General features: G+C 41.4%; 1 protein-coding gene across 1 annotated transcript in view; it reads right to left on the bottom strand.

The window, feature by feature from the left end:
• Positions 1 to 5,264: 5,264 nt before the first annotated feature.
• Positions 5,265 to 27,478, bottom strand: part of FGF9 (fibroblast growth factor 9) — a 35,354-nt gene continuing 13,140 nt past the window's right edge. The window contains exon 3 of the mRNA XM_008021708.3: positions 5,265 to 8,587. Within this exon, the coding sequence (XP_008019899.1) occupies positions 8,342 to 8,587 (246 nt within the window). The 3' untranslated portion in view covers positions 5,265 to 8,341. The remainder of the gene's footprint in view (positions 8,588 to 27,478) is intronic.

The raw sequence follows: 27,478 nt of genomic DNA, 5'->3' as shown, positions 1-27,478 counted from the left end.
GCCAAAAGGTTTGCTAAATTACCGCATATTGACTTTATGTATGTTTTATTTTTCAGAAGCACAATTCAAAATCAAACCAAGAAGGAATTCTTTAGGGAACAATTTTAAACACCCAGTTGAATGAGAAACAAAATATTTCCAAATGACCTAGGTCTGTTATTTAAAGTACTTACTTTAAAGAGATGGTGTCTACTTTAAGTCATATCCCGGTCCCTTTCCCCACCAAGAAGAGATATTCTCCATAAGGCAGGCAATAAAAAAAGCTCATAAAAATTAGTTCACCTCACTTCTGCAAGAGGCATGCAAAAACCATATGGATCAATATATATCCATATTGTACATGAAAACAGATTTTAATAATTGTTTTTACTTTAATAATCTTAGAACATAGTATTTATCAATAATTGCTTGCTGAATATATTAATAAGTTTCAATGACAAGTTCCCTTCACTTGAATTTTGGTCAGGTTCTAAGCTATATGGGAATTACAGACATGTTGAAAAAATCGTGGGTTTACCTAAAACTAAACCTCAACTGTTGGCCAGTTTTTAAAGGTTTGTTGTTGCTGTTGTTGTTTAAAAAGGCACCAAATAGGATTCATGACTACAAAAATAACCTTTATTATTCATACTACAATATTTGCTATTTGTATTTTATTTCTCCTATAAGCTGACCTTTTGATATTTGAAAAACTATATACAACCCAAGTTTCTATTAAATTCAGTTCATTAGGACATAACTCATTTGAGATGCAATTTGGCCATTTCAAGGTACTGATACTTTTGAAAGACATTTAGGACCACATGAAATACAGAATGGGGCCAAAACACAGAAATCTGCTTTTGGGCTGATGGATAGGGACTAGAGGTGACTGGACCATATTTTCAGGCAAGTGAATTTATCCACTTCAACAAAAAGCATTAATACAACTCTTTCACCCAATAATCTATATTTTAAAAGAAATAAGCATTTTGCATCTGGAAGAAAATGAATGCTGTGAGATGAAAGTAGGAGAATTCAGCCTGCTTGCATAGGAAATATGCCACGAGGAAGAAAGAGGAAGCATACTTTAGGCACATTAGAGTCACTACAAAATTTTAAGTTGCTTCTTTGAAGCAAATAATCAGAAGAAATGGCCTGATTTCTAATTTTGTGCCCACTTACCAAGAGTCATTCGTAACCCTCATCTATCTCCAGATGGCACTTCAGATGCTGGGCGAACGGCAGCATCGTGGAAATATTTAGGCTTTACTAAACCAGTGTCAGTCATGAAGTATCTCCTGAAGAATGGAGAGTTTCTTTGCTTGCCAAGATGCCCTGCTTTAAATACCGCTCTGATTCAATTCACTATTATTTCCTAAGCCAAATTTAAGATCGTAAGACACTTCGGAGACAATTCTAAAGACCATCCATCACGCCCTGTCAGTTCTACTTATTCTGTAATATGAACCTCAACATGTCTACTCTTTAAACATGGGATAGGGAGAGGGAGACCCAAGAGAGTACGAATCCATGGTACCCTCACAACTAGGAAAGGAAATCAAAGCAAGCCACAAGGAATCCAGAGACAGATTAATTACAGATTTGTCATTCGATGAAGATGAGCAAAATGAAAGGTTTCATCTCTCTAACCAAGATGTACAATTTCCTCTCTCTGGCATTAAACCTATGACTATACATTAGATGGCCATTGACATTTCAATGAGATGAGTTCAATGGGAGAAGAGGAGGCATTTTCCAAGCTCCATCAGTCCTTTTAGCCTACTAGGTGACATCTTCACTGAGCTCTCATACCCTTAAAAGACAGCCCAAATCTACAACTGAAAAGCTTGGAATTCCATTGCCTTTCCCCTTGAATCTTCCCAAGAAGGGGAGGCCAGAGAACAGACTGGCCTACATTCTGTTTATTTCGAAAGAAACTCATTTTTTGCCAAGCAGTCGCTCATTTACTGAAACAATCTGTATCATCAAATTTGAGGACATCTTTCAATGCCATCCTACCTAAACCAATAGAACTTGAATAGGGCTGCTTCGAACTGAGTCCTTACACATTAAGGTATATTAAATACATAGCTGAAGAAGAGCAAAGTTCATGAAAAATTGCCGAGGCGTCCTCATTTCCTCTGGACGTGGGCATCCCAGTCCTACAGTTTCTTGAGCAGATACCACGTGTCTACAGATTCAGTGACATAGAATCCAGCATGGTATTTAAGTAACAAGATCAGAATGTTGTCTTATTTTGTACTACTATATCCCCAGCCCTGTTTCATATCATACAGCAGTTACTCGATACACATTTACTGAAAGAATGAACCGGATATTTTAAAGATGATATTTTTGCCTCTCTTATTTTCCTATATTTTAATGATTTTTACACTGCAGATTTTGCCTGTGACATGAGGTAAATGTGAGAGAGATAATTAAAATAAGTAATGTTAATAAAAACATGGCGGGGTGCAGTGGCACATGTTTGTGATCCCAGCACTTTGGGAGGCTGAGGCAGCCAGATAGCTTGAGCCCAGGAGTTTGAGACCAGCCTGGCCAACACGGTGAAACCCCATCTCTACTAAAAACACAAAAAATTAGCCAGGTGTGGTGGCGCGTGCCTGTAATCCCAGCTACTCAGGATGCTGAGGTGGGAGAATCGCTTGAGCCTGGGAGATGGAAACTGCAGTGAGTAGAGATCATGCCACTGCACTCCAGCCTGGGCAACAGAGTGAGACCCTGCCTCAAAAAATTAAATTAAATTAAAACAAAAAATGAGTAGGATAACCTTTCTCTGGAAAGAAACCAAGAACAACAAGAGCATTCTGAAGGAGGCCACAGGTGAGCCCAAGGCAACAGAGCTGATCTGACGCAATGACTGTGTTCTGATTGTCTCCATGAGCCAACACCCCCACACAAGGCTTAGGAAACGCTGCAAGACCAAAGCTGGCCCATCGGCCAGCACTTTTTACCTCAGGCTTTTTACGTCCCTTTTACTTCAGGCTCAGCCATGGTTATCTGGGAAACATCAAAGATAGAATGAGCCCAAATTCACCAGGGACACAGCACTTTCTGGACACACATAGAACGCCAGAGAATCTATAGCTCTCTTTTCCATTGCCCTTCTCGTTCTTTGCATTTCACCGTAAACATCACATCCCTGGACCCTCATAAGTCCGGATTGCATGCAACTTACTTTCCACAGCCCCCACTACCTTCCTTATCCCAGTATTCATCACAATGCACCATGATGTCTATTTATCTAAACTGTGTGTGTGCCACCAGTGACAAGTCTGTCTTCTTCATCCTGACTCCAGCTCCACATAATGAAATTAAGGAAGGAGGGAAGGGACTGAGAAGAGAAATAAGCAGGCAGGAAAGAGGGAGGATGAGTGTGGTCAACCACAGAGCAAGGGGACACCTGGAGTAGTGCTGCCCTCTGAACAGGAGTTGTAATTCTAGTATCTTCACAGACCAGGAAGAGCCCTCTTATTAGTAAGTGGTAAGAAACAGAAATTCCACCAGGCTGCAACCCTGTGCCTGTGTATACACCAGGAGCTAGAGGCAACAGCTAGGAGGAACTTAGAGAATGTTTTGCAACATCCCACAAAATGGTAAAAGGAAAAAGCCTGCGCTGAGTGTTTCCAAAAATAAGTTTCTCCAAGCTGGGCCCTGAACATTGTCGATAATGCTTGCCCTTCCCCAGAGTGAGGAGGGCAGCACCGGTCGTTCAGTTCTGAATGCTCTCACACACAACGTTTTCTTCTAACTCCTTTTAATTCCAGATTTTCCTAAGTCTACTAATATCAATGGGAATAACAACCAAAACAGCAGAGCTAGAAGGATGTTCAGAGAGGGACAGAAAAAAAAAAAAATAGCAAGAGCACAGTTTGCCAAAGGCTATTCAGATGGCCAGTTATGCCCACATTTTTTTTTTTTGCTTTTTTTTTTTCCTGAGGCAGAGTCTCGCTCTATCACCCAGGCTGGAGTGCACTGGTGTGATCTCGGCTCACTGCAAGCTCTGCCTCCCGGGTTCCCGCCATTCTCCTGCCTCAGCCTCCCAAGTAGCTGGGACAACAGGCGCCACCACCACGCCTGGCTAATTTTTTGTATTTTTAGTAGAGATGGGGTTTCACCGTATTAGCCAGGATGGTCTCGATCTCCTGACCTTGTGATCCGCCCGCCTTGGCCTCCCAAAGTGCTGGGATTACAGGCATGAGCCACCGCGCCCGGCCTATGCCTACAAATTTTTTAATTAAAATTAAATTTTTAAAATATTTTCCAATATATAAGCTGGAATATGGTTGGAGAATAATGAGAATTTTAAGTAAGAATGTTCTTTTCCCATTAACCCAAACGGCAAAAAGGCCTCATAACTGGCTGACCTAAGAGTCTGTCTAGCAACCCGGTGACTAAGCTGGTGGAGAATACACATGAAGAATATTCGTTTTCAATTTCTTCCAAAAGAAAATTATAGAAGTGTCTATTTCTTATTTCTGCATGTTCCTCTCTAATGAAGAGTACATCAAAAAAATTTTTTCTAAAGACCTCAGGGCAACGATAGAAGCATGCGGCAAGTAAAAAGCAGGAATCACACTTTGTGCCATTTACTCACACATTTGTCACCAAACGTTCTGTGGCCAGGGTCCATCCTACAAACCTGAAGCCCTGAATTCTGGACTGTGTACTAAAGAAGTCAACACGATGTATTGTTATAATTCCTCCCCATTCCACTTTTAAGAATAAAACATAAATTTTAAAATGTGAAATGTCTATGGATACATGTGGGTGTCACAGAGCACGTAGGCCACATGTATACACACGCACATCTGAGAAGGCCTTGGTGGCTAGCGTTTCTTTCTAATTCATCTGGCATACTCCCCCACCCCCACCATTTCATTGCTTTTTCGTGCAAGTGACCACAAACAGTGGGTCTAAATTTGGCACATTTCAAGGTCAAGTGAGGCAGCAAACAGAATCTGACCTCAAACAATATGCCTTTGTCCATTCACCCATCCACGTAAATGTGCACACACACTTAGCTTCGCTTGCTCCAAGTTCATAAATCTTCATCCAGAACATTACTTGCTTCTTCATTGAACACTTACAGAGATAAGACATCTGGATATGTTTGTTCCTTCCCCTCCACCCCCATAACCCTCAACCCCTCAACACACAGCCCAGCTGTAAGAGCAAGGAGCATATGCTTTTTAAATTCCACTGGCTCACGCAGGCACAGAATCTGAAGCAGCTCCAAAATGGACATCAAGTAAAAAATACCAGTTTTCAAAATTCTGTAATTATGTATTTACACAAATTACATAATCCTGTATGTATTTACATACAATTACAGATTATCAAGTAACTAACACAAGGTTGTAGTGTTAACGAGATGAGATAGAATAAAAACACCAGAAGGAAGCCATTTGTGTATCTGCAAAACAGGACCTGGCAGGGCAGGTTCCCCAACACTGACCTGGCATGTCCTTCACCACTGCTTGGGGACATTCGCATGACAGATGGGAAAGTTGTTCGGTCCATGCTGGGTAAGTCTTTGACCATGGTGCAAGTGTTGGCACCAACAAGACAGTGGTTTGGCTATCGAAGCATCTGTTTGTGAAACCAGAACCCCCATATTCCACAGGGGCTCAGGGCTGCCATTCACTGGGTTTTGGGTCTCTTAAGACAAGAACTGGATGCAAACCCATGAGCTGGGGATGACTCACTCTACCGCCCCACAGACAATGCCCACGTCAAAACCCTGAGCCATCCACTCTCCCGGTTCGACTATTTACATAAATCGCATGAGTCAATATTTATTTATTTACAGACCATTACAGTTTATTGTATCAATTGCCAAAAGCATATAACATTTTGCTTGTCTTAAAAAAAAAAAGTACCAAAACAAAATTAACTCCGAAAGTAGACATTAAAGTAGCATTTTCTAGGAATGCATGAAGATTTTAGTCTTTTTCACAAATTTCTTTCTTTTAGGTCGATTATCTAAGGTCTCATGCTACTTTTAAGACTACTTTTGGCTGTCGCCTAAAATCAATTTTTTCAGTGCTACATAGTATACCTATGATATCCTAGAAACTTGATTCTTCCCTGTGGTCAAATGTTTAATATTTTTCAGCCAAAAAAAAATGCCTTTTGGAAAAACTAAAGCCTGAATATGTGCACATTTTAGCAGCAGCAAAGGGTTAAATAATAAATAAGAATAACTACTTTTTGGAATTAAATGCAGTTTCTGTTTAGAAAGGAAAAAAAAAAACAAGAAAATAAATGAAGAGGACATTCTGAGCTTTATCATAAATCAACTATTTTACATTGCTTCTGTCCCCTCCCCCTAAAATATCTCTTAATTCCAAATATTAGACTTAGATTTTCCGTAATGCACAACAGCAGGAGAGCATTGCCATGTACTCCAACTTGGACCACAGAAAGGCAAGACATCGCCGCAACAGTAAGTCATGCGCTTCTAGCTCATAACAGCTGTCACTCACCAGTGACACACTTTTATTTTTCATAGAGAATGTGCATCAGAAAAAAAACAAAGTTTGAATAGTAAATTTTAAAATTAGTTCCATAAATCCCAACGCATGTTTAAACTGTCACTTTCCACTTCTCAACACACCTGGCTAGAAAGTGTCATATGTAGATGAGAATTTGTTATAAATTCCTTTTTTCTTAAATATTGCTCTAAGAATTTGGCTCTTTTCTCCTTAGTATATAGTAAGAAATAGTCCCGCTTGCCCAAGGGCAAGTTCCAAAATTATTGCTACTAAAGAAATACATATTCTTATGCTTTTCAGCATAAAATGTTATAAAAGCCTTGTAAAAGATATTCTATATAGTAACACCCCCGCTAAAAAATTGAGCGCTTGTGGAGACCATTTTAAAAAACAAAACACAGTCAACAAGTGTAATACTTTCCCCCTCATTGTCATTATTGATAATGATTTATTAGTTTCATTTTGCAAGTTTTATTAAGGGTGCTATTACCACATAATTAGGACAGTTCACACTGAAAGCCATTTTCTCTAAAAGATGTTACAATGACCCCTATGATCCTTCTATAATTTCATATTTGATAGCCAAGGGAACCAAAACATGTTTATAAGTATGATCCCGTTAATCTGATTCTTACGTCTTAAAAAAAAAATAGTCTGTGATACATACTTTTTTTTCCTTTTTTGAGAATTCTAAATCAATACAATGTTTGATGTTAATACTGTCATCCTGGAGATCGGCTAAAATAAAAGCATAGTTATTATTTAGCTTTGGTATATTCTGCGATAGATTTGAACAAGTAAGACATATACCAACCCTCATATTTTCCAACCATGAAGCTACAACAGTGGAGTCACTTATGAGAGAGGAAATATTGCAGACACAGAATCAAAGTTTGAGACCCAGTTTATCTTTAATCCTCTGGGATAAGCTATGAAACAAGCAGTCTGAAGAGTGAATACTCAGTGTCATGAGCGATGTGCATAAGTTTACAATAATACGGGCACAAAAGAGATTGTCGCCTTTAGTACATTAGGGTCATCAGAGTTTCTCATATCCATGCACCATTATATCTACTTGCATGAATTTACCACAGGTTCATAGCAGACTTTGCCATTTAATGCTTACAGAGCCTAAAGCTTCCAAAATGCCTATCTGGCCTGTACATGTTTCATTAAAAATAAACTCTATATAATAAATAAATATATAAAATAAATAAAATGTTGCCTTTGGAATTTCTATAAATAAATTTAACTTTTTTTTTTCTTTTTCTTTTCTTTTTTTTTTTTTTTCTTTTTTTTTTTTAACTAAGAGGTCTTTGCTTTAAGTTCACTGGGATGATACCAGTGAGAATTAACTGAAAGTCTTCTAAGTAAGACCGCACCCTCGCGCAGGCCACCAGCCAGAATCCTGATACGTCGAAGTATGGCAGCTGTGCTGATATAGGATGAAGTACAACTGATCAGAAATGTAAAAGCGTGTCTATTCCCAGCATGCATCAGGCCGCAGTCTTTTCGCTCTCGCTCCGCCCGCATCTCCCGCTACACACACACACACACACACACACACACACACACACTCCTAGCACTCAGTCTCTCTCTCTCTCCTCTTCTCCCATGATAAATCAAGCAAGTGGCCCTAGGCAGCCCTCCAGGAGGAGGAGCCTTTAAGTGCAGAACAAAATCAGCATGTTCCCATCCAAGCCTCCATCATACATTATGCATGCGACAAAGTTTGGCAACAGTGGAGTGATGTGATGGCACAGCTAATCAATAAGAACCCACCGCGTGAAACCTTTATAGTGGTTACTTTTTTAAGGGCTCAAGTGAAGAAAATGTCTTTGTCAACTTTGGCTTAGAATATCCTTATACAGTTCAGGTACTTTGTCCGGGTCCACTGGTCTAGGTAAAAAATGTGTGAATTTCTGGTGCCGTTTAGTCCTAGTCCCTTCTCTCGGAGTCCCATCTTTATTTAATGCGACATAGTATCGCCTTCCAGTGTCCACGTGCTTATATAGGTTTGATGAGTACGTATTATACCAGTTTTCTTCGAACTGTTCTCTGAATACACACTCTTGGGTTAGTTTTTCCTGTAAAAAGAAAAAGAGGGAGAACGTCAGGAAAAATAGCTAATGCACGCTGGGCTTAATACCTAAGTGATGGATTGACAGGTGCAGCAAACCCCCTTGGCACACGTTTACCTATTAACAAACCCGCACATCCTGCACATGTACCCCAGAACTAAAAATTAAAATTAAAATTTTTTAAAAAGATAAATATGTTGCAAAATTAGCTACATTCAATATTAAAAGTAACATTCCGTTGCTACACAATATAACCCCCATGAGAAAATACTGATGTTTTAGCCCATTTTACCCATTTTAATGCATTTTGCAAAAACTGCCTAACCCTACAAATGTAACTACATTCTAATCTCTAACTCATAATGACTAAATCGCAAAAGAGTCTAAACATTTTCTAGTTAAACTGTTGCATATACAATCATTTGAATGAGTCAAATGCAAGGAACACCTAATGTGATACGTTGTTCCCATTTTTCCTAGAGCAGCTATGTGGTGACCACACTGAGAGGGAGAGCCTATGCCCGTGGCAAGGCTCAGATAACGGCTTTAACACCAGTATATATTTTATAAAGTACCTGCTGCAGAGATCAACATTAGCAACATGACCAGTGAGGTCAGATATTTTCTGCCCTTTTTAGCAGCAGCATTTACTTACTACTCTCTCTGAGTGGTTTTTAAACTTCATTCAGTGTGCAGCAGAATCACCTGAGATGCCTTTTCAAGATGCAGATTTCTGAGCCCCAAACCTTTAAAACTCTGATTCAGCAATTCTCAAAATATGCATTGGTAACAGTCCCCTGGGAGAATTCTAATGCAGAATCCTAATTCTCAGTCTACCTTTTAAAACATAATGCCTCTATCATGACTGAGTTTTCCTGAACCCAAAGTAAAAGCAAATATCCTGGCCTTCCTCTCCCTTGAATTTAGATAGAAGAAGAGACCCCTAACTAAAAAAGCTACATTCTCAGGTTCACAGATACCAAGAAGAAACGTACACTGATCCAGATCAGAAAGGTTCTGCGTCTCCCCAGATGGACGGCACCTCCTCTTCTTGAGCGTTATGAAAGCTGGGGTCCAGTTGAACCCCACAACCTAGGGCTCCTGGGGTTTCAAGACTCATGGGCAGTAACAACAAAAATAACACACTCACACACACACACACACACACACACCACATCCCAAAGCCGTGAACACGCCCCAGGCAAAAATGTGTGCATCGAGGCTGGCCCCTAGAGAAATAAGGGTGACTGGACTTACTGGCCTTTTCCCTCTTCTCACTGTTCAACTGAAACTTTTAAAATCAGTCTCTTTAGTGTTTAAAACAGTAAACATGAAAATAACTTGTTAGAAATAGTTTCTTTTCTCTTACCTACCTAGCGCCTTATATAAATAAGAAAACAAAGAAGCAAATACAGATAAGGGCATTCGTTTCTGTCACGCAGACCCAGGGGACAGACAGTAAACTTTATACATCACCAAAATACAGATGTTCTCTTTCCATGTACGTAGTTAAGGACACGGTTGAATACAATGAATTCACAGGTATCAGCTGGGTGGAATGCGTCACCCCCAACTCCTTGCAGAGTGAGTCAGGAGAGCAAAGGAGAGGACAAAGGGAGAGAATGTGACAAAACCAATCAATAGCCCATTGTGAGGCCACCTTCTCTAGGTCCCTTCTCTAATCCAAACGCTTAAACCACACTCAAGAGGTTGTGAGAGCTGGCACTTCCTGATAGGTGCTCTTCTATGTGTCTGGAAGCACCGAGTAGGTTTTGTCAGCAAAATACTATCTCACTGGTCAAGTTGTGCTAAGTGAGCTGAAATGGGGGGAAGCAGAAAGGAAAAACGATGCATCAGGCAAGGACAAAAAGGATGGGAAAACTTTAGACCTCTGGTGCTGGGTTCACAGGGACAGAATCAATCGTAGAAACCAAACCCCACCCCAAACTGGACTACTCTCATCTGAGGGTGGCCGGGAGAAGCAGCTCCACCCCACAGGAGGGGTGCACGAGGGAGAGGCACTCCTGCACCCTCCTCTGCACTTGGGCCTAGAGGGGTGCTCTTCTGGGGAAATTCAACCTCCTTCTACGCTGGGGAGATGGGGCTGAATGTGACTTCCCTCTCGTCTCTATTGAAACTGATAAAAGTTTAAGTGTGTTGAAGACATTGATGGCTATTTTAGTCCCCTACTTCCATTTGCATGATAGTCCTCCTCACAGGCAAGATCATTCCTGGCTAAAAATAGCTGCTTTCGGTTTGCTGTAATTAAGTGAAATTTCTAAACAAATATGTGCCTTTATTTTATCATTCATAAAATAGACCAAAAGATGGGATTGGATGAGCCTTCAGTTCTACAAGGGAGAAGAAAAAGGAATTCAAAGTAACCTTTCTTTTTTGCAGCAGGAAATCACATCACCTACAAATACTATGAAATTGAACTTTATTTTAAATGTAGAACACTTCCTCCTCCTTTCCGAGCCACGAGTGAGGTGCCAGCATGTACTTCCTCTGCATACATCTCATACCCACAGCACAGTGGTTTTTCTTGGATCAGAAACAGAGACACAAAAATCCCAGCAGAAGATAATGAGTTTAGGTGACGGGAAAGTCTGACTTTGGAGTGAGAAGCCTGCTCCCATCCCAGCTTCACCGTCACTAGCTGCAGGGCTTTACAACTGGTTCTCTCACCTCACCTCTCCAAGTCTCAGTAACCTCACCTTTCAAACACGTTAGTAGTAAGTGTCTTGAGGCAGAGCTGTGACAGAGATCCAACCAGAGAGCAGTGCTGAACACCAAGGAAGCTCCCAGGCAACAACAGTGTTGTTAATATCACAATCACATCTCAACATCTTAGAACCTGAATAAACCTTAGAAAACAGCAAATGCAACTTTTCCAGTTAAATACATGGGACGGCAAGGCCCAGATGTGAAGCAATTTGCACCTGGTCTGTGCCACAGGATCTTGTTATTATGTAATGAAGCCACCAGACCAAGAAGTTTCCAGGAGCCCTACCTAGCACAGCCACCACACTCTTGGGACCAGGCCCTTCCACTTTTCACTTTTCACTAAGAAGAGTAAAAAGAGTCCTATGTGTCTCTCTATTTCCAAATGTAATTTTTGAGTAATTCTATTTATCTGCAGGAGGAATAAGTGGAGAGGGCAAGAGAATAGCAATCATGAACAAAATTCCACAGTGGTAGAGGTATCACTATCTAAGAATGAAACATGAAATTGTTTTCAGTGCTTAAGTAAAGATTCTCATTTTATTACTTTTTTAAAGAATATGGAAACCCCCCCTTTTAAAAAGTAAATATGCTAAGAAATTGAACTGACCTTTTCACTGCCAGTTAACACTGCCCTATTTTCCTAGCAGGCTATTAGAGCATCGTTCACACACACACACGTAACTTAGAAAATAAAGCGAATTATTCAATTTAAAACAGTATAATTGGCCAGACACAGCAGCTCATGCCTGTAACCCCAGCACTTTGGAAGGCCCAGGCAGAAATATCACTTGAGGCCAGGGGTTCAAATCAGCCTGGGAAACACAGTGAGTCCCTATCTCTACAAAACAAAAAATTAGCTGGGCATGGTGGTGCACACCTGTAGTCCAAGCTACGCAGGAGGCTGAGGCAGGAGGGTCACTTGAGATAAGGCTGCAGTGAACTGTGATTGTGACACTGCACTATAGCGTGGGCAACAGAGTGAGAACCTGTCTCTAAAAATCAAACAAAGAAAAACAGTATAATCTACAGCCAGCATTTTTTGTGATGGCTGAGTCCAATTCCAATTGTCTCATACACACGAGGGTTATACAACTTCAGTCAACAAGTTAAATGAGATTGTGCAAACATGACATTGCAAAACCACTGGTACATTTAAGCTCCTGCAATTACACCAATTATGCCACACAGATCAGCTTAGATCCCTTAAAAATTAAAATTATCATGAAAAGTTATAAAGACTGTGTTACTCATCTAAATCATACATATGCTTTTAAATAATTTCTTCCTCTTATTGGGGATTATGCCAATGTGTGATTTTTGTTTTAGAATGAGTAGCAAGATCTACAGAAATAATCTCTTTATGATCACACTTCAGTACTTAGTGATACAACATTTAGTTGAGGTGAAAATATTTATGTTATGTATTTCTACTCCACAATCATTTTTCTAAATAAAAAATAAGTAAATGAATGCAAATTTGGATAGCAAAAAATATTAACCTGTATTCTTATATAGATGTGCGGATGAAGGGAAGGGGTGGGGGAGGGCGTGTCTGCCTTCAAATAAACTATACACTCTAGAATTATAGAACTCAGATGTTTTAAAACTCACCACATGTTTCTAATGCAGACAGTTTATAGAGTATTCCACTATAAAGTGATCAATTCTTGTTTTATTGTATTTCCATGTTTTAATTTTTTTTTAGATTATTTAACTATAGCTGTTTATGGCATACCTATCTTTGAACTGTTGGATTATATCACTAGGCTTGGGTGGAGAATGTGGATTTAATTCAAAAGTCTACTAAAGTCCATGCTTTGGAACAAAATCTGGTGAATGTTAGCAACTATGGAAACCTCTTTTCATTTTATATCATCAAATTCCAAGCGGTGGGAAAAACTGAAATTAAAACTTCAAAACTTTTACCAATCCTATTAAAACCAAAGTATGAGATAATAATGTGAAAATTATAGTACAGCCCAGAGAATGCTTAGGAATGTTATAAGACATAAACTTATACAGACACTATTTAAAAATATGAGACAATTTGAAAATGTGTAATCCACATGGGCAACACGATGCTCAATTCGTATTTATGCCCACTTAAAACATGAAGCCAGAGTTGGTTCAAAAGTCAAGACTTAGTAAGAGTGATTGAAAACGTATAGACTTATGCCATGCTGTTATTTTAAAACATAATTTCCATATTAATAAACCTATGGTGTCGTTTTGTCCACATGGTTGCATTTATTCTACTCAACGGCTGCTTAGACTACTTGCTGCTATGTTGTAAACTACTACAACACATCAACTTAGGATCAGTAACTGTACAGACACTGACTTCACTGCAGAGGTCCCAAACATTTCATAAGTTAATGACTTCAATGTAATCATTCATTCTCATATCTACTGTTCATTACAGTCAGGATATTTTAAACCTCCCTGAACCACAATTACTCGTACAGATGTACTCTTCCTCGTTAATAATCTAGCGGTAAAGCCTTAATGGGAGTTGTTGCAAGGATCAGGGTGATTAAATATAATGACTAAAGGACCATTAAGAAGCAGCCAGGTCTCTTCACTCGTCTCTCATGGGAGAAGTCCCCAACTAGACAGAAAGCAACAAACATAGAGACACCAGGCAAGAGGACACTATTTATTTCATGAGAAGCTCCGACCCGGACCTAACCCAATATGGCTCACCTTAAGCCAGTTTTCCAAAATCTCTAAATTCTCCAGTATTCCAGATGGGTCCGCTTTTATATCCACATTCCTGGCCATCAAAATTGCCACCAGAATTGTGGGAACAACTGAATCAGTTGTGTTTGGTCCACATACACAAAATGAATCAAGTAGGTAGGCCATTTTGCATTTTGTCTCATCAAAGTATATAGGAAACTAAGAATTCCTAAATTCTCTCCCCTCCTCCTCCACCTAAAATACAAAAGGAAAACAGAAAAGACCCTTTCCCAGAAGCTGCTTACATCAGTATTTGGGAACTCAATGATAGGGGTCCCAGGCTGAATCTAGTCACATACACACAAACACACACACACACACACACACACACACGCACACACACACACAGGCACACACACATCTTCAGTGCTGCATGCTCACCAACCATGTGGTACTTAGTCTGCTGCCAAGGACAGAACCTGCCAAATATACCACAGAACAAACTAGACGATTGAGAGGTCTTCCTTGGAAGCTGCCTATAAAAATGAATGTTTGTTTAGCAAATCATATTAGCTCATAAACTTTTAACACATGTTCAGAGGGGTATTCCCAAAGAGGAAAGAAAGTCTTGCTCAGGGAATAACAGAATTCAGATTTTCAAAGTGTAATATTTACTCTAAGAAGCATTTTTGCTTGTGTTAATGTTTAGCCAATGTACATTTAATCATTCCACAAACAAACCTACAGGAAAAATTCATCAAATTGAACACCTTACAACACCAAGTTGAAAAAAAAAATCATGTGTAACATTTTTCCCCCATAGACTAGTAAGAGTAGTAATATAATTCAATGATCACTTAAAATGCACATTGAAGACACACAAACGCTGAAAATACTTCAAATTAAATATTACTCAGTAAAAGCTGAGAGTTGAATGCCCTTGAAGGATCAGACTGGCAGACAACGGAGGAGAAATGGAAAGCTAAAAGGCTGAGAGGTAAAATTACAGAAATAAGGATTCAAGAAAGACATTCTACAAAGACAATTGACTGCATCTACTTTGTTCCCATGATAATCATGGGAGATACTGGAGGAGGCAGAATCTTTTTTAACGTACCAGACTTTCTATGATAGAGAAAGCAGACTAAATTCAGCACATGATTTGTAGAAATAAAATGACAGAAAATGAAAGATTAACAAATACAACGACAGCATAAGCTCAAAGACAGATTTTGAAAACCTAAAAGATGCACAGTGTCCCTAGCAGAGGCACGCTGACCTTCCAGCGACACACACAGCCAATCCGGTGACTGTGGGTGAGCTGATTAACACTCCTGGGGCTCCATTTTCTCCTCTGTAAAAATGAAGAAATTGGACTACGATGTCTAAGGTCCCTGTAAGTCTAAGATTCAGTCTTGGAAATATCAAAATGTGGAAAGCGAAGTTATCCACAGTAACTCTGGAAGGACGTATTGAACAGGAAATGAAAAAGGAGACTCCAGTGCAGTTGGAAAACAGGGAAAGAAACCGAAAGAAATGGGCTGCATCACTGCCCACTGCAGCAGGGAGGGGGCAGAGGATGGAAAGCACAGGCTGAGTTCATGCTTCCAGAAGCCGGCAGAGAATGAGATCGCTGTTTCAAGGAGGAAAGAACAGGGAAGAAGCCACTTCAGCCCCAGGGGCTCTCCTTCTCTTCCCTGGGAGACCATTGGGAAAATACAGTCCTCAAAGGCATCGCTACTTCCTTGCGCTGTGGGGCCTGCCACATCCTCTTCCCAACGTTGGCCTCAATAGACAGGGCTCATTCATGAACTGTCTGCTTGACGAATAAACCCTACACCATGAACTGCCCAAAGAGAACCTACTGGGAAAAACAGCCAAATCCCGTAAGAAAACAAAAAGTTAGCAACATCATAGGACACTCAAATCTGGGGGAGCAGCTGGACATGAGCATAAAGCAGAGAAGACGCACCCTGAAGATCAATGATGCCAGGGATCCCTGGGCACTATATATTTCTATGTGGCTCTTGAATTTCTCAGACACCCACAGCGGATGCCCACGTCCCCTCAGCACCACCATGTCCACCTGATACCCACAGAAAAGTCCTAAGCAAGAATGCAAGGGAGATGACGCCGTCCCTGGCACCCTCCCCACTCCTTGGGCCCCAACTCCTAGCCCCCAGTATACTCACGTCAGCCCTCATTTCTCGGGAAATCAATCCTTATGCTGACTCCACCTTTTGATAGATTAATAGAAATGGCCCTTCCCCTCCTCAACACTGCGGAAGGCTATGTCTAATTCTCTCAAGGATAAGGTGACCTCACCATCTGGTCATTCCATTCCTCCAAGACACCAAATGAATATGCTGACATGGACCGTTTTAAAAATTGTGCCTTACCCCTAAGAGACCGTCTTTGATGACAGCATTTTGGGTGCTATGGCAGCCTGTGAGTTCACCATTTAAAAAATAAGAAGTCTAATCACAAAGTAAACAAACCCCTCATAAATTTCTTTAATTGAGCAGATAAAATAATCATGAGTAGCACATGAGAATAAAGTATGTAAAATTAATCTTGGTAAATAAGGCTTTATTGTGGACATTTTAACATATAATTTGGGAACTGTCATGTTTTGATCTGAAGGAAATTTTTCATTTATCTTTGGAGGCTGTGTCGTGGGTCTTAATTCCAGAATTCAGACTCACAAGAAACAGCGTCAGTGTGTCTCTCGCCTGAGTACAGCATTTCCGCCACCACCACACGCTTGGGAGCACGAGCCTATGCTGAGCAGACACAAAAGCCAAGCACTACATGGGCCACTTTGTAGGTGTCATCTTCTCTAATCCTCACAGCCCAGCTAGGAAGTGTCCATCATTAGCCCGTTCTACAGCCTCAGCTCAGAAAGAGTGAGAAGACTGCCCACGGCTACAGGGTCAGTGAGCGACAAAGTGGCGATTCCGGGGCCTGCGTTTCCACTAACCACGCTTCATCTCCAAGTTGCAACTGGTCAGCATGCAAGTAGAGACTGGAGTCTCCCTTCACAACACTGCAGAATGAAAATCAGCTTGAAAGACACAGAGAAAAAAGGAAAAAGAATACAAGCCAACTCAACACAACCAGAAGAAAAGTATCTGAAACACAGAAATTCACATGGAAAATGAAAGAAGGTTTCGGGGAAACAGAAAGGGAGGAAGCAAAGTGGGGAGGGAGAAAGAAAGGAAGAGAGCAGGAGAACCTAAAGCTGAGAGCGGACAGCTGACTATGTGCGAACACACAACGCAACATGGCAGCTCAACAGGCAAAAATAATTCGGGGCTACAGCAAAACAATCACGCTACCTACCATGGGGACAGGGATGTCTTTGGTATGACCCTGGCAAGTCTGTTCTTAGAATACCGCATTGAGCTTGGGGCGCCTCATTACATAGAAGCAGCAAACTTCAACAGAGATTGCAATGAAGAATTACCAAGAAAAAAAAAGATTCAAAGGGAATCAGCCAGTGTCAGGATTGTAAGCATTTACAGACAGCATGAAGAAAGACAGCTCTGAGCGTGGCTCTCACACTTAGCACCATAACCTTTTAGTCCTCGGGGGAAGCCCTCTGCAACGGGGGTGTCAGGGATGCGGACATTTTTCTCGGCCGGTTGTCACAGTGCCACTGAGGCACACCAGGCCAGCAGGCTGTGAAATGATGTTTCTGTGCAAGTTCAAGTCAGTCCATGGTGAGGGGGATTCAGAAGGGGTGAGGCGACCAGGCTGCTGCCAAAGCTGGCCCAGGACAGTGGTCCCCACTCCACTTTGTAAGGATGGAGGGCATCTCTCAGGCCAGGACGCTGGACAACAGCCCCAGAGGGGTTGTTGATGCTGACAGGGGAGGACTCTCTAAATGTCAGCAAAGATGCCTCTGGTAGCCACTAGGATAAACAGAAGCAGAGACAAGATGAGACAGATGAGGCAGGGACAGGGGAAAGACCACAGAATCCGGCGACATCCAGAAGCCTCCACGTTTCTAAACCCTGTAGCAAAGGTGCCTTCTTGGCTGAAAAGCTTTCTCTACTGAGAACACCTGCCTGTTTGTCCCCATCTCCTCTGTGAATAATCCTGACATTCTCTCCTACTCCTAGAATTCAGCTCCCTCCTGCAAGCTCTCCAAGCCCCTTTTGTTTATAATTCTATTATAACATTCATCACACCAAATTATAATTCTTGGTTTACATGTCTGACTCCCTCAACGAAGTGGCAAGTTCTTCCTGAATAAGTTCTAAGATCACCCACACAAGGAAGTACATTTGCATTTGTAGGTACAGCTGATTCTCTTTACTTGAGGTAGTTAAGTTCTATAAAGTCTCCTACAATACTGAACCATTGCTCCTGGGGGAAATACAAAGTTGGGTTCCCGTGAGCCTCTGGTCATAACATTTTTGTCAGCCAACAGATACATAACCTTGTTTTATGTGTGTTTCTGTTGAACGATACCTCATTTAATATCTGTTGCTGATTAATTAACATCAAACTCACAACGAATGGCTTCTCTAACACACGTATTTGCTCCTTAAGCCACATCACAGCCTTCTTGTACTTAGCAACACTCGACCGCACTTCAGCACCACACTAAGAATGTTTTCTGCAGCAAAATCACCAATAAAAGGCACAAAACGTGACACACGGCACTAAACAGATCCCGAAAAGGACCCTTTGCTTCCAGCAGAGCTGAGACAAGGAGAACAGTGTCTTCTTCAGCCTCAGCTGGGAGCGTGCGCATGGACGCTACTCACATTTTTTGCCCATGTCCATAAATAACCATGAAAGTCAGACAAATATTGATTTGGGGGTTACAAGCAAGTTTTAGTAAGTAGGCGAATTCAAAAAACCAGAATCTGTGAACAATGAGGATCAACGTATTTCCAGCAACTACCAAAGCACTCAGTATGCATTATTAGTAGGTAATCAATAAGACTTGTTGATTTTGGGAAAGAACAAGAAAGAAGGGGTCGTGAGGTAGTGCATGAGTATGAGGGTGTGTGTGTTGTAGGTGAATGCTAGTGTGTGAGTGGGTGTGAGCAAGTGAGTGTGTGAATGTGTAAGCACGTATGCCTGTGAATGGAAGAGTGAGCAAGTCAGTGTGTGAGTGAACTGTGAAAAGAAGAATGTGTGAATGTGAGCACGTGAGTGAGTAAGCATGGGAGTATGTGTGTGAACAGAAGAGTGAATGTGCACATGAGCATGTAAGCATGTATGTGTGGATGGAGGAGTGCGTGTGTGAGCGAGTGTGCGAATGAGTGACTGATTAGAAAGCGCTTCCAATTTGAGCCCTATTCTGCATCAGGCTGTGCAACAGCATTAACTCAGGGAACACAGGGAGACTGCGCTGCCCTGGAGAGAAGCAGGAAGCTCTTCAATTCAGGAACTGTCCATGACACTGAGGCTCTGGTTGAGGGGTTCTCCAGGGTTCCATGAGATGAACAATCTATTCTGAAAACAGGAGTGATGTGGGAGAGGCGAGAGGAAGGAGTGCCAGGATTTAGGAGGCCAGGAGGTGGAAGAAGCAAGAAGACCTTGGAGACACTGAGCTTGTGCCTCTGCTGTCCCTGAAGCTACTGTCACCCAGTTATCCTTGCAGACCCTAACTTACAACCTGATCAGACTTCTCCAGTGTGCCTCAAGGCTCAGGATGAGGGGAAGCAGGAGTCAGCACCGTCAGCAAGCCACAGACACGGAAGACCCTCACACAGACGCTCAGTGAGGAATTCATTTGAAAGTGTTCATGAATTCAGAGGAGTTGCCATCATAATACATTCTTTCAATCATAAGACACTTAGAAGTGCAATTACTAGCATGTGGGGCTCCCTAATACTTTTTATCAAAAAAGGAACCTTATACTCAAAATCAGGAACCACAGGTCTACATGTCAACTCCTCCAGCTCTCAAATACCTATTCACGAATCAAGTACTTTATCAACTAGGGTCTGCCTAGTCCATTTTTTGTAGGGAAAAAAAATTTAAAAAGGTGATTTGGGATCCCACTGACAATACATTCATTTATGCAATATTCATTAGGTGCCAAGTGCATGCAAGATTCGATTTTAAGTACTGGCAGGACCACGGGAACCACAGTCACCAAGTCCCTGCCTTCACAGAGCTCTGCTTTACCAAATGGGGCAGCTTTAATAGGTGTCTGACTTAGGGTTTTTCCCAAAACTAGTCTCTCAGGCTATCGGCTTCTCTGGCAGGGACAGAGGCAGAGGGACTTCAGAAAATGCAGCAGTGTGAAGCAGGGAAGAGAGTAAAACCCAGGGTGGGAAAGACGGGCATTGGGCTCATGTACAAAAGCTGCACCTGGTCATCAGGAAAACTCTGCTCTGGGATTCTCGAGCATGTTCCTGAGGACCCACAGCAACGTTCCTCCAAATTCCCATCCCAGACAGGAAATGCCTCTGCTGAGCAACTAAGAATTGAAAATAACCCTTCCCCAAACCCGGAAAATCTCCAGACCTGTGTTCTATACTAGCTTGGGATGTCTTCAATATGCCTTAGACAATTCGTAAATGGAGCTATCATGCTCAACACCATAACTAAAATCAAACAGATACATTATTTTAAAAGATGATTGTCCACTAACTAATGGCCAGCAATATAGATGCTAAGGAAACAAATGAACCACTAAGTTAAAACCAGGCTACTGGAAAAAAAAAAAAAAAATCCTCCAAAATCACATCCGTGTAAGAAATGTTAAAACCCTGCTCCACTATTACAGTTAATTCCAGTTAAAAATATTCATGTGATTAATTCTAGTAAATATATTTTTATTCACAAAAATGCATGGCCACTCTTAACATGCATAGGTATCAGACAAGATTTACTAATTTACCTACATTTAAATCCTGACTTGTCATCATCTATGTGACCTTCAACAAGTCATTAAGCCACTAAAATCTCACCTCCTCATCTCTAAAACCAGGACGATACACGGACTCAGTCACACAGCAGAAGCTGCCCTCCGTATCATCTAAGAATTATTATTCAATTCTTTGAAAATTGGTCATGCACATATGAAACACAGCATAAGGCAATGCTCAATTACTCAAAAAATATCTGTTGAAAACCACCCAACTCCAGAGCATGCCTGTTATCAGGTAGGTGACTAAGGAAATGAACCTATTCATCTCCTTTATGTGAATTGCATTCTTTGTACAGGACGTGTCTGAACGTCTCCCATCAAAGCAATCGGAACTGAACCACTACAGTGACAAATCAGAAGCTGAGTGGTCCTTGCCATGTGGTGTGGTATCCCGTTCCACGAACACATAAGGTTATTCTCCTTGTTCAAAAGTGGCTCCAAATTGCTCCTGCAGAGCACCTGACGGAGACGAGGAGGTCTCTGATGAATTGCACGGGTTGGCCTCCATCCCCAACTCTGACCCTGCCCAGAGCTTCATGCCTATGCAGTGTTCTTCAACACTGGCACCGCAGATACCTAGAAGGCAAAGGGCGTAATCTGCAGGGCCACAAGTTCTCTCCAAGAATGTTTTCACGTTGCCTTTCCACGTCAATGAAAAAGTACTAGAATTGTTTTAAGGGTATCCAGGAGCCCACTGATGGCCATCCCACAACTACGTAACTGCCCCCCAAGAACAGACTGGGGTTTAAAATTACTGCCAGTGGTACAGAGTGCTACAATACTTTCACCATCAGGACCAATAGGAAAAAGAAAAGGCACACTGAGTGCATTGGTGGTGTGTCTGAGATACGTGAAGATCAGATGAGATCATTTGTTGTCCCGGGAACTCACATAGGAAGAAGTGGGGCAGGGGAACAAGTCATCCTGAAGTGCTCTGCAGACAGGCGCCCTGAGTTCACAGGAAGCTGCACCAAGCGCCAAGGCTGGATTTACAGTGAGGCAGCATCTTCGTCTCAGTCAGGGGGCATCTTCCTCCATGTGAAATCTACTGTGTCAGTGTGCATTTTACTGATCTTGCCGTTCAACTTGAATTTTGGCATATAAATGTTTTGAATTACAGTTTTCAAAGAGGCATAAGGAATTCCCATCTAGTTATCTAACTTCATGTGTGCACATATTCAAATAACATGACAAAAATAATCTAAGTCAACATAGGTTTATAAGGATATGAGATATACTTCATTGTCTCCTTTTAAAGAGGTGGATATGTCCCTCAATTCCGGGACAGAGGGACCTACAGGGTTCCTCCCACCTACCCCACAATATGGAACACCAAGCAAGAAACTTCTTTGACTCATATATGTCTGCCCAGCAGAAAAAACTGCCCCAAATGAGGTATTTACTAAAAGAAACTTTCTGTGCTTTGGAAACAGAGTTGAAACCCATCACACCTTGGTTACTGATTACACGGAGCCATATAAACCAAGGCCCTCTTGTGTCCTTGGAAACATAACCAAACCCACTAGTAAACACCTGCTTTAAGAAGCACCTGTCAGGATGAGGCTAGGAATGGCTGCAAAGCACTGGTCTGAGGCAGTCAGTCTGAGGCTGGTCCTCACTCTGCACCTACAAGTTTTGGGCCTTTGAGCAAGTCACTTAACCTCTCTCATTTTCAGTTTCGGTAGCTGACTAATTCCTGTGGAAACACCTGGGCTCTACAAGCTCATAACCCTGTATCAGTGCTATCACTATTTCATGCTCATGTACAGTAGACACCGCATGTGCATGTTCATGACGGAGTGAATAATTGGGTCAACAAACATTTACCACGTGCCAACTGCACATAAATTGCCCTGCCTGGCCTTCAAGAAATAGAAAAATTACAAAGCCAAAGACTCTGACTCCAAAAATCTTCATCTAACAAAGAGGCCAGCAGGAATTACAATTCTGGGCAAAATAATGTAAGTGCTACAAAGGGTTACAAACCAGAAATGTTGGCACCTCCCCCATCTCTGTGCCATCCTCCAGTGTCACTTTTACAGACTCCATGCCGTATGTTCCAACATCCTCGCAATGCCAGTACCTGTGCCAGCTATCTTTTTTAATGAAAAGGTCAATTCCTTTTGTTAAATGCAAGCTTCTTGAAGGAGATTAATTTTTTCATGGCATTCTTTTTTAAGGAGGCATTTATTATGGTCAATTATTCTTGATGTTTTAAAGTATCTTGAAAGCTGGGCACGGTGGTTCATGCCTGTAATCCCAACACTTTGGAAGGGTGAGGCAGGCAGATCACTTGATGTCAGGGGTTCAAGATCAGCCTGGCCAACATGGTGAAACCCCGCCTCTACTAAAAATACAAAAATTAGCCAGGTGTGGTGGTGCTGCGCACTGTAATTCCAGCTACTCAGGAGGCTGAGGCAGGAGGACCCCTTGCACCCAGGAGGCAGAGATTGCAGTGAGCTGAGATCATGCCACTATACTCCAACCTGGGCAGCAGAGTGAGACTCCAACTCATAAAATAAAAAAAAAACTTTTTAAAAGTATTTTTATAATACTCAAACAGTTTAGATTAAGACTCTAAAAGTAACCATCAGAGCCACACCTCTAATCTTTTCGATAAGAACAAAAGTGACCGATGTCAATGAATACTCTAATCCCCTGGCCAAGTGTGTTGTGTGTGTGTGTAATCTAATATCCTCTCGAAATTTCAACCTGGCAGCATATTTGAATTGTCACGTTTGAAGGGTCATGTGACCTAACTTGCCTGCCCTTCCTTTTCTGAGGCTCCTATTTATCCCTCAAGACCCATTTTAAATGCTACCACTCAACCTCCCCAAGCAGTTATTTAAACACTCCTCTGGGATGCCAAAACATCGGTCCATTCCTCTACTATGGTAAATTTCGCACTGCCCTGAATTATTGACAAGTATAGCTACCTGTTTCATTGTTTTGCACTCATCACAGTGCTGGAGGAATCATAGCTATAAATGTGAAATAAACAAATACATGAATGGATACATGGACAAATTATCACACGCATACAATAATCAAACACCATCCCCAAGTTAAAATTATTCATGTTCTCCTTCTAATCAAATCATTATACCCATTAGCCATATAGTTTTTCTTATTTCCACATTCTAATAGGATATCAGAATCCTGTATATTTTTCTGACGAAGTATTAACCCATTTACCTCTGACCTTTTAGATCGACCCTCAAAGTAAACCTGGAGACAAAAACAAGCAAACAAAAACTACACAGATGAAAAGAGAAAATTAATCCCTAAATAGGAAAATATACTTTAAATGAATTTCACATTTACACATTTACTTTATAAAAGTGAGTTTCCCCAAATCTCCTATTTACCTTCTTTCATAATGAGATCAGTTTCTAACTGTTTAGAAAAAAAAAAAGAAAATCTCCAATTTAGTTTATTGAGCTTCATGCAACTTCACAGAGATAGATTCCTGGAGGCTCCAAATGTGAGTGTATTTAGTAACACAACCATTGCTCGTTTCTTTCCTTCTCTCAATCTCATCACAATGAAAATGAGATATTTTAGTCACTCCTCATTCTCACTGCCACACGAGGCAGGATAACCACAAACCCAATGGGAAATATGAGATTCCAGCCCCTGAGGAACAAGACTTTCACTCTCGCCCTCCCCCTCACCTGCAGGAGGAACAGACCAAAGGGAAATAACCTCCCGCCCAGAAGCCTCCCTCCCAGCTGCTGACAAAAGAGGCAAAAAGGTCTCACTGCACAAACACTTTGTGTGCACAGAGAACATCACGGGTCAGACAGAGAAGACTTGAGAAAGAAGCCTGAGAAATTCAAACTACAGAATTCTTGGGATCCGTCCAGACTGGGAAGAGACATTCCAGATGTCTAACTCGAGCTCTTCATCTTACAGAAGAGGAGAAAGAGGGCCTGGTGCCTACTTCGTAGCAGATACAGGAGAGTTAACCATGCTCTTGACACTATCTTTCCTCCAGCCTCAGCCTCATCCCCCTCGGGCCACACACACCAGAGACAACACAGGCAGATGCAGGCCAATTACGCATAGAAATGGAAGAGGGTGATTCCTCCTTCAACTGGAGACCTAAATACACAGTAACTATACAAGGGAGATACTGCAAGGCCACATCTGTGCACCCAATGAGGGACAAAAATAATCATAATTTTTAATTCAGTTCAAGCCAATGAGCGCTCATCGAGCACCTACTATGTACAAGAGCCATTGCTGTGTGTTAGGAAACCTTAAAAAAAAAAAAAAAAAAAAAAATGTGGAATGTGGTCCATGGCCTTTAGATACATTAGGGAATAGAGGACCACAATTGACCACACTGCAAACCGTACTGTGACTTATGTAATAACGGGAACAAAGCATTCCCAGGGCCCAAAGGAAAACACAAGAAATGCTAACTAAATAAACAGGATTAGAATTGGGAGTGTAATGAAGGTTTTGCAGAAGAAGTAATATTTCCATTGAATCTTAAATAGAGTCTGCTGCTTCAGGTGGAGAAGGCAAGAGCTTTCATCTGAGACAGAAATTCACTGGACCACAAGTATAAATCAGACTGCATGATGTGTTTGGAAAACAGCAAACAGACAAAGACTCCAGTTGCATAGGGAAAGAGGCACATGGGGTGCTCCCGGCAAAGCAGATCCAAGCAGCGGTTCATCCTAAGCACTGGATGCCACATTAAAGAATGTGGGCAGTATCCTTCAAAAGCAAGTATCTGAAGGGATCTCTGTGCACAACTGACACTCCTGTCTGGGTTTTGAAGGTACTTCTGGCATCAGTGTGGAGAATGGAGACAGAAGACTAGGGATGCAGCGAAGCAGCCGAAGATGTTTCCGCAAGGAAAGCATAATACGGAAAAGTATCTCTCGCAGCCACCTTTCCTCGGAGCAGTTTCCATGCCCGGGCACTCTTCACGTGAGAAGGTGTGCACTTCTCAAGCACACACGGAAGAAGAGTCATTTTACCCTTTCTTTCATTGCCCTTTGCCTGGCTGGGACTCCATGACTGGACTGCCGGCAAGCTGTGTGGCTGTATGGTACTGGTGACAAGTCTACTTCTGCCCACGCACTGTGCGTGTGCTCAAAAAGCCCAAGGTGAGGCAGCCAGGAGTCACAGAAAACCTAAGACGACAGCTGGGCTTCCCAGAAAAGGGGAAAGATGGTGCTCTCCAGCTGTCTACCTGGCTGCCATTTCCTGCAGTATTGTCAATGGCACTCCGTGGGTCTACACTCAGTGTCCCTTTCATGATGCCCCAGGCACTGTGCTAGGAACTGGGGTGTGCCAGGCAGGAAGGCATGAGTAAGAAACCATTTAAATCATCCAGAAGGAGAGATGAGACTCAGCCCGGGCAACAATCCTACCAGCAGCTTTGCTGAACACAAAATTAGACATGCTTTCCTTGTCAACCAATAAACCACAGGAGTCTGAATCATGCTGGTGATTTCATCTGAAAGACTGGTCAGCTCTCAACTGGGAAGAATTCAGAGGGGTGTGCAAGGTGATCCTCGGAGCAGAGAACAAATAGCAGGACCCCTATTTAGGTTTCCTCATTCATTCTATTCTTTAAAATTTTCTTCTTTGCTGTTATCGCTTATAAAATAACATATATAAACTATACTTTGATATATATAATTTTAAAATAATTTCATATTTGAGATGCATACTCAAATTAAGTATATTTATTTGAAATGCATATGTTGAGATGCATATTCAAAAAAATCTTTTTTGGTGGGGATACGTGATCAAAGAAGTTTGGAGGCCACTGCGATAAAGTTTCGTCTACACACCAAAAGTCAGAACTTCTCTTTTACACACACAAAAAAAGCATTTTATTGAGTTCAACTGTGACCCACTCAAACCCACATTACATACCTAAAAGTGAAAAAAAAAAAAAAAAAAACCCAAAAAACTAAAGGTGTTACAAAAAGGAACATCATTTTCTATTTTGTTAATGTAAAAGTTTCCTTTATCTTGTATCTCATCTTTCTTCACACGTAAAGGTATTCACAAAAGTTGTGTAGGGAGTTCATAATTTTGCCTAAACCATCCACTGTGTTTAAAAAGCTAAAGCCAACCCTACACTTACAAATACATTTTAGCATTTTTTATATATATATGTGTGTATCTATATATACATATTTTTTTTACAAGCCTAATGGCAGAAAATTATATCTAGAAACATTTTTGCCTTTCATTTCTGTGTATTGAGAACTCCAAAACTTTTCTCATTCTAAGCTTCTGCTCATTTTCAACTTTTTATAAACTAAAGTTCTCATATTTCAGAAAATATGGATTAAATTTTCATTTGACCACCAGTAATTACAATAATAAATTACTTTGGGAGACCAGGGCAAGAGGATCACTTGAGGCCAGGAGTTCAAGACCAGCCTGAGCAACATAGCACGACCTTGTCTCTATAAAAAAAAAATTTTTCATTAACTACATGTGGTGATGCACACCCACAGTCCCAGCTACACAGAAGGCTGAGGCAGGAGGATCTTCTGAGCCCAGGAGTTCCAGGCTGCAGTGAGCAATGATTACACCACTGCACTCCAGCCTGGGCA

This window comes from Chlorocebus sabaeus, chromosome 3 (assembly GCF_047675955.1).
Source record: "Chlorocebus sabaeus isolate Y175 chromosome 3, mChlSab1.0.hap1, whole genome shotgun sequence".
NCBI classification, from domain to species: Eukaryota; Metazoa; Chordata; class Mammalia; order Primates; family Cercopithecidae; genus Chlorocebus; species Chlorocebus sabaeus.
The sequence above is the reverse complement of the archived record's forward strand: the minus strand, read 5'-3'. Positions and strand labels throughout refer to the sequence as shown.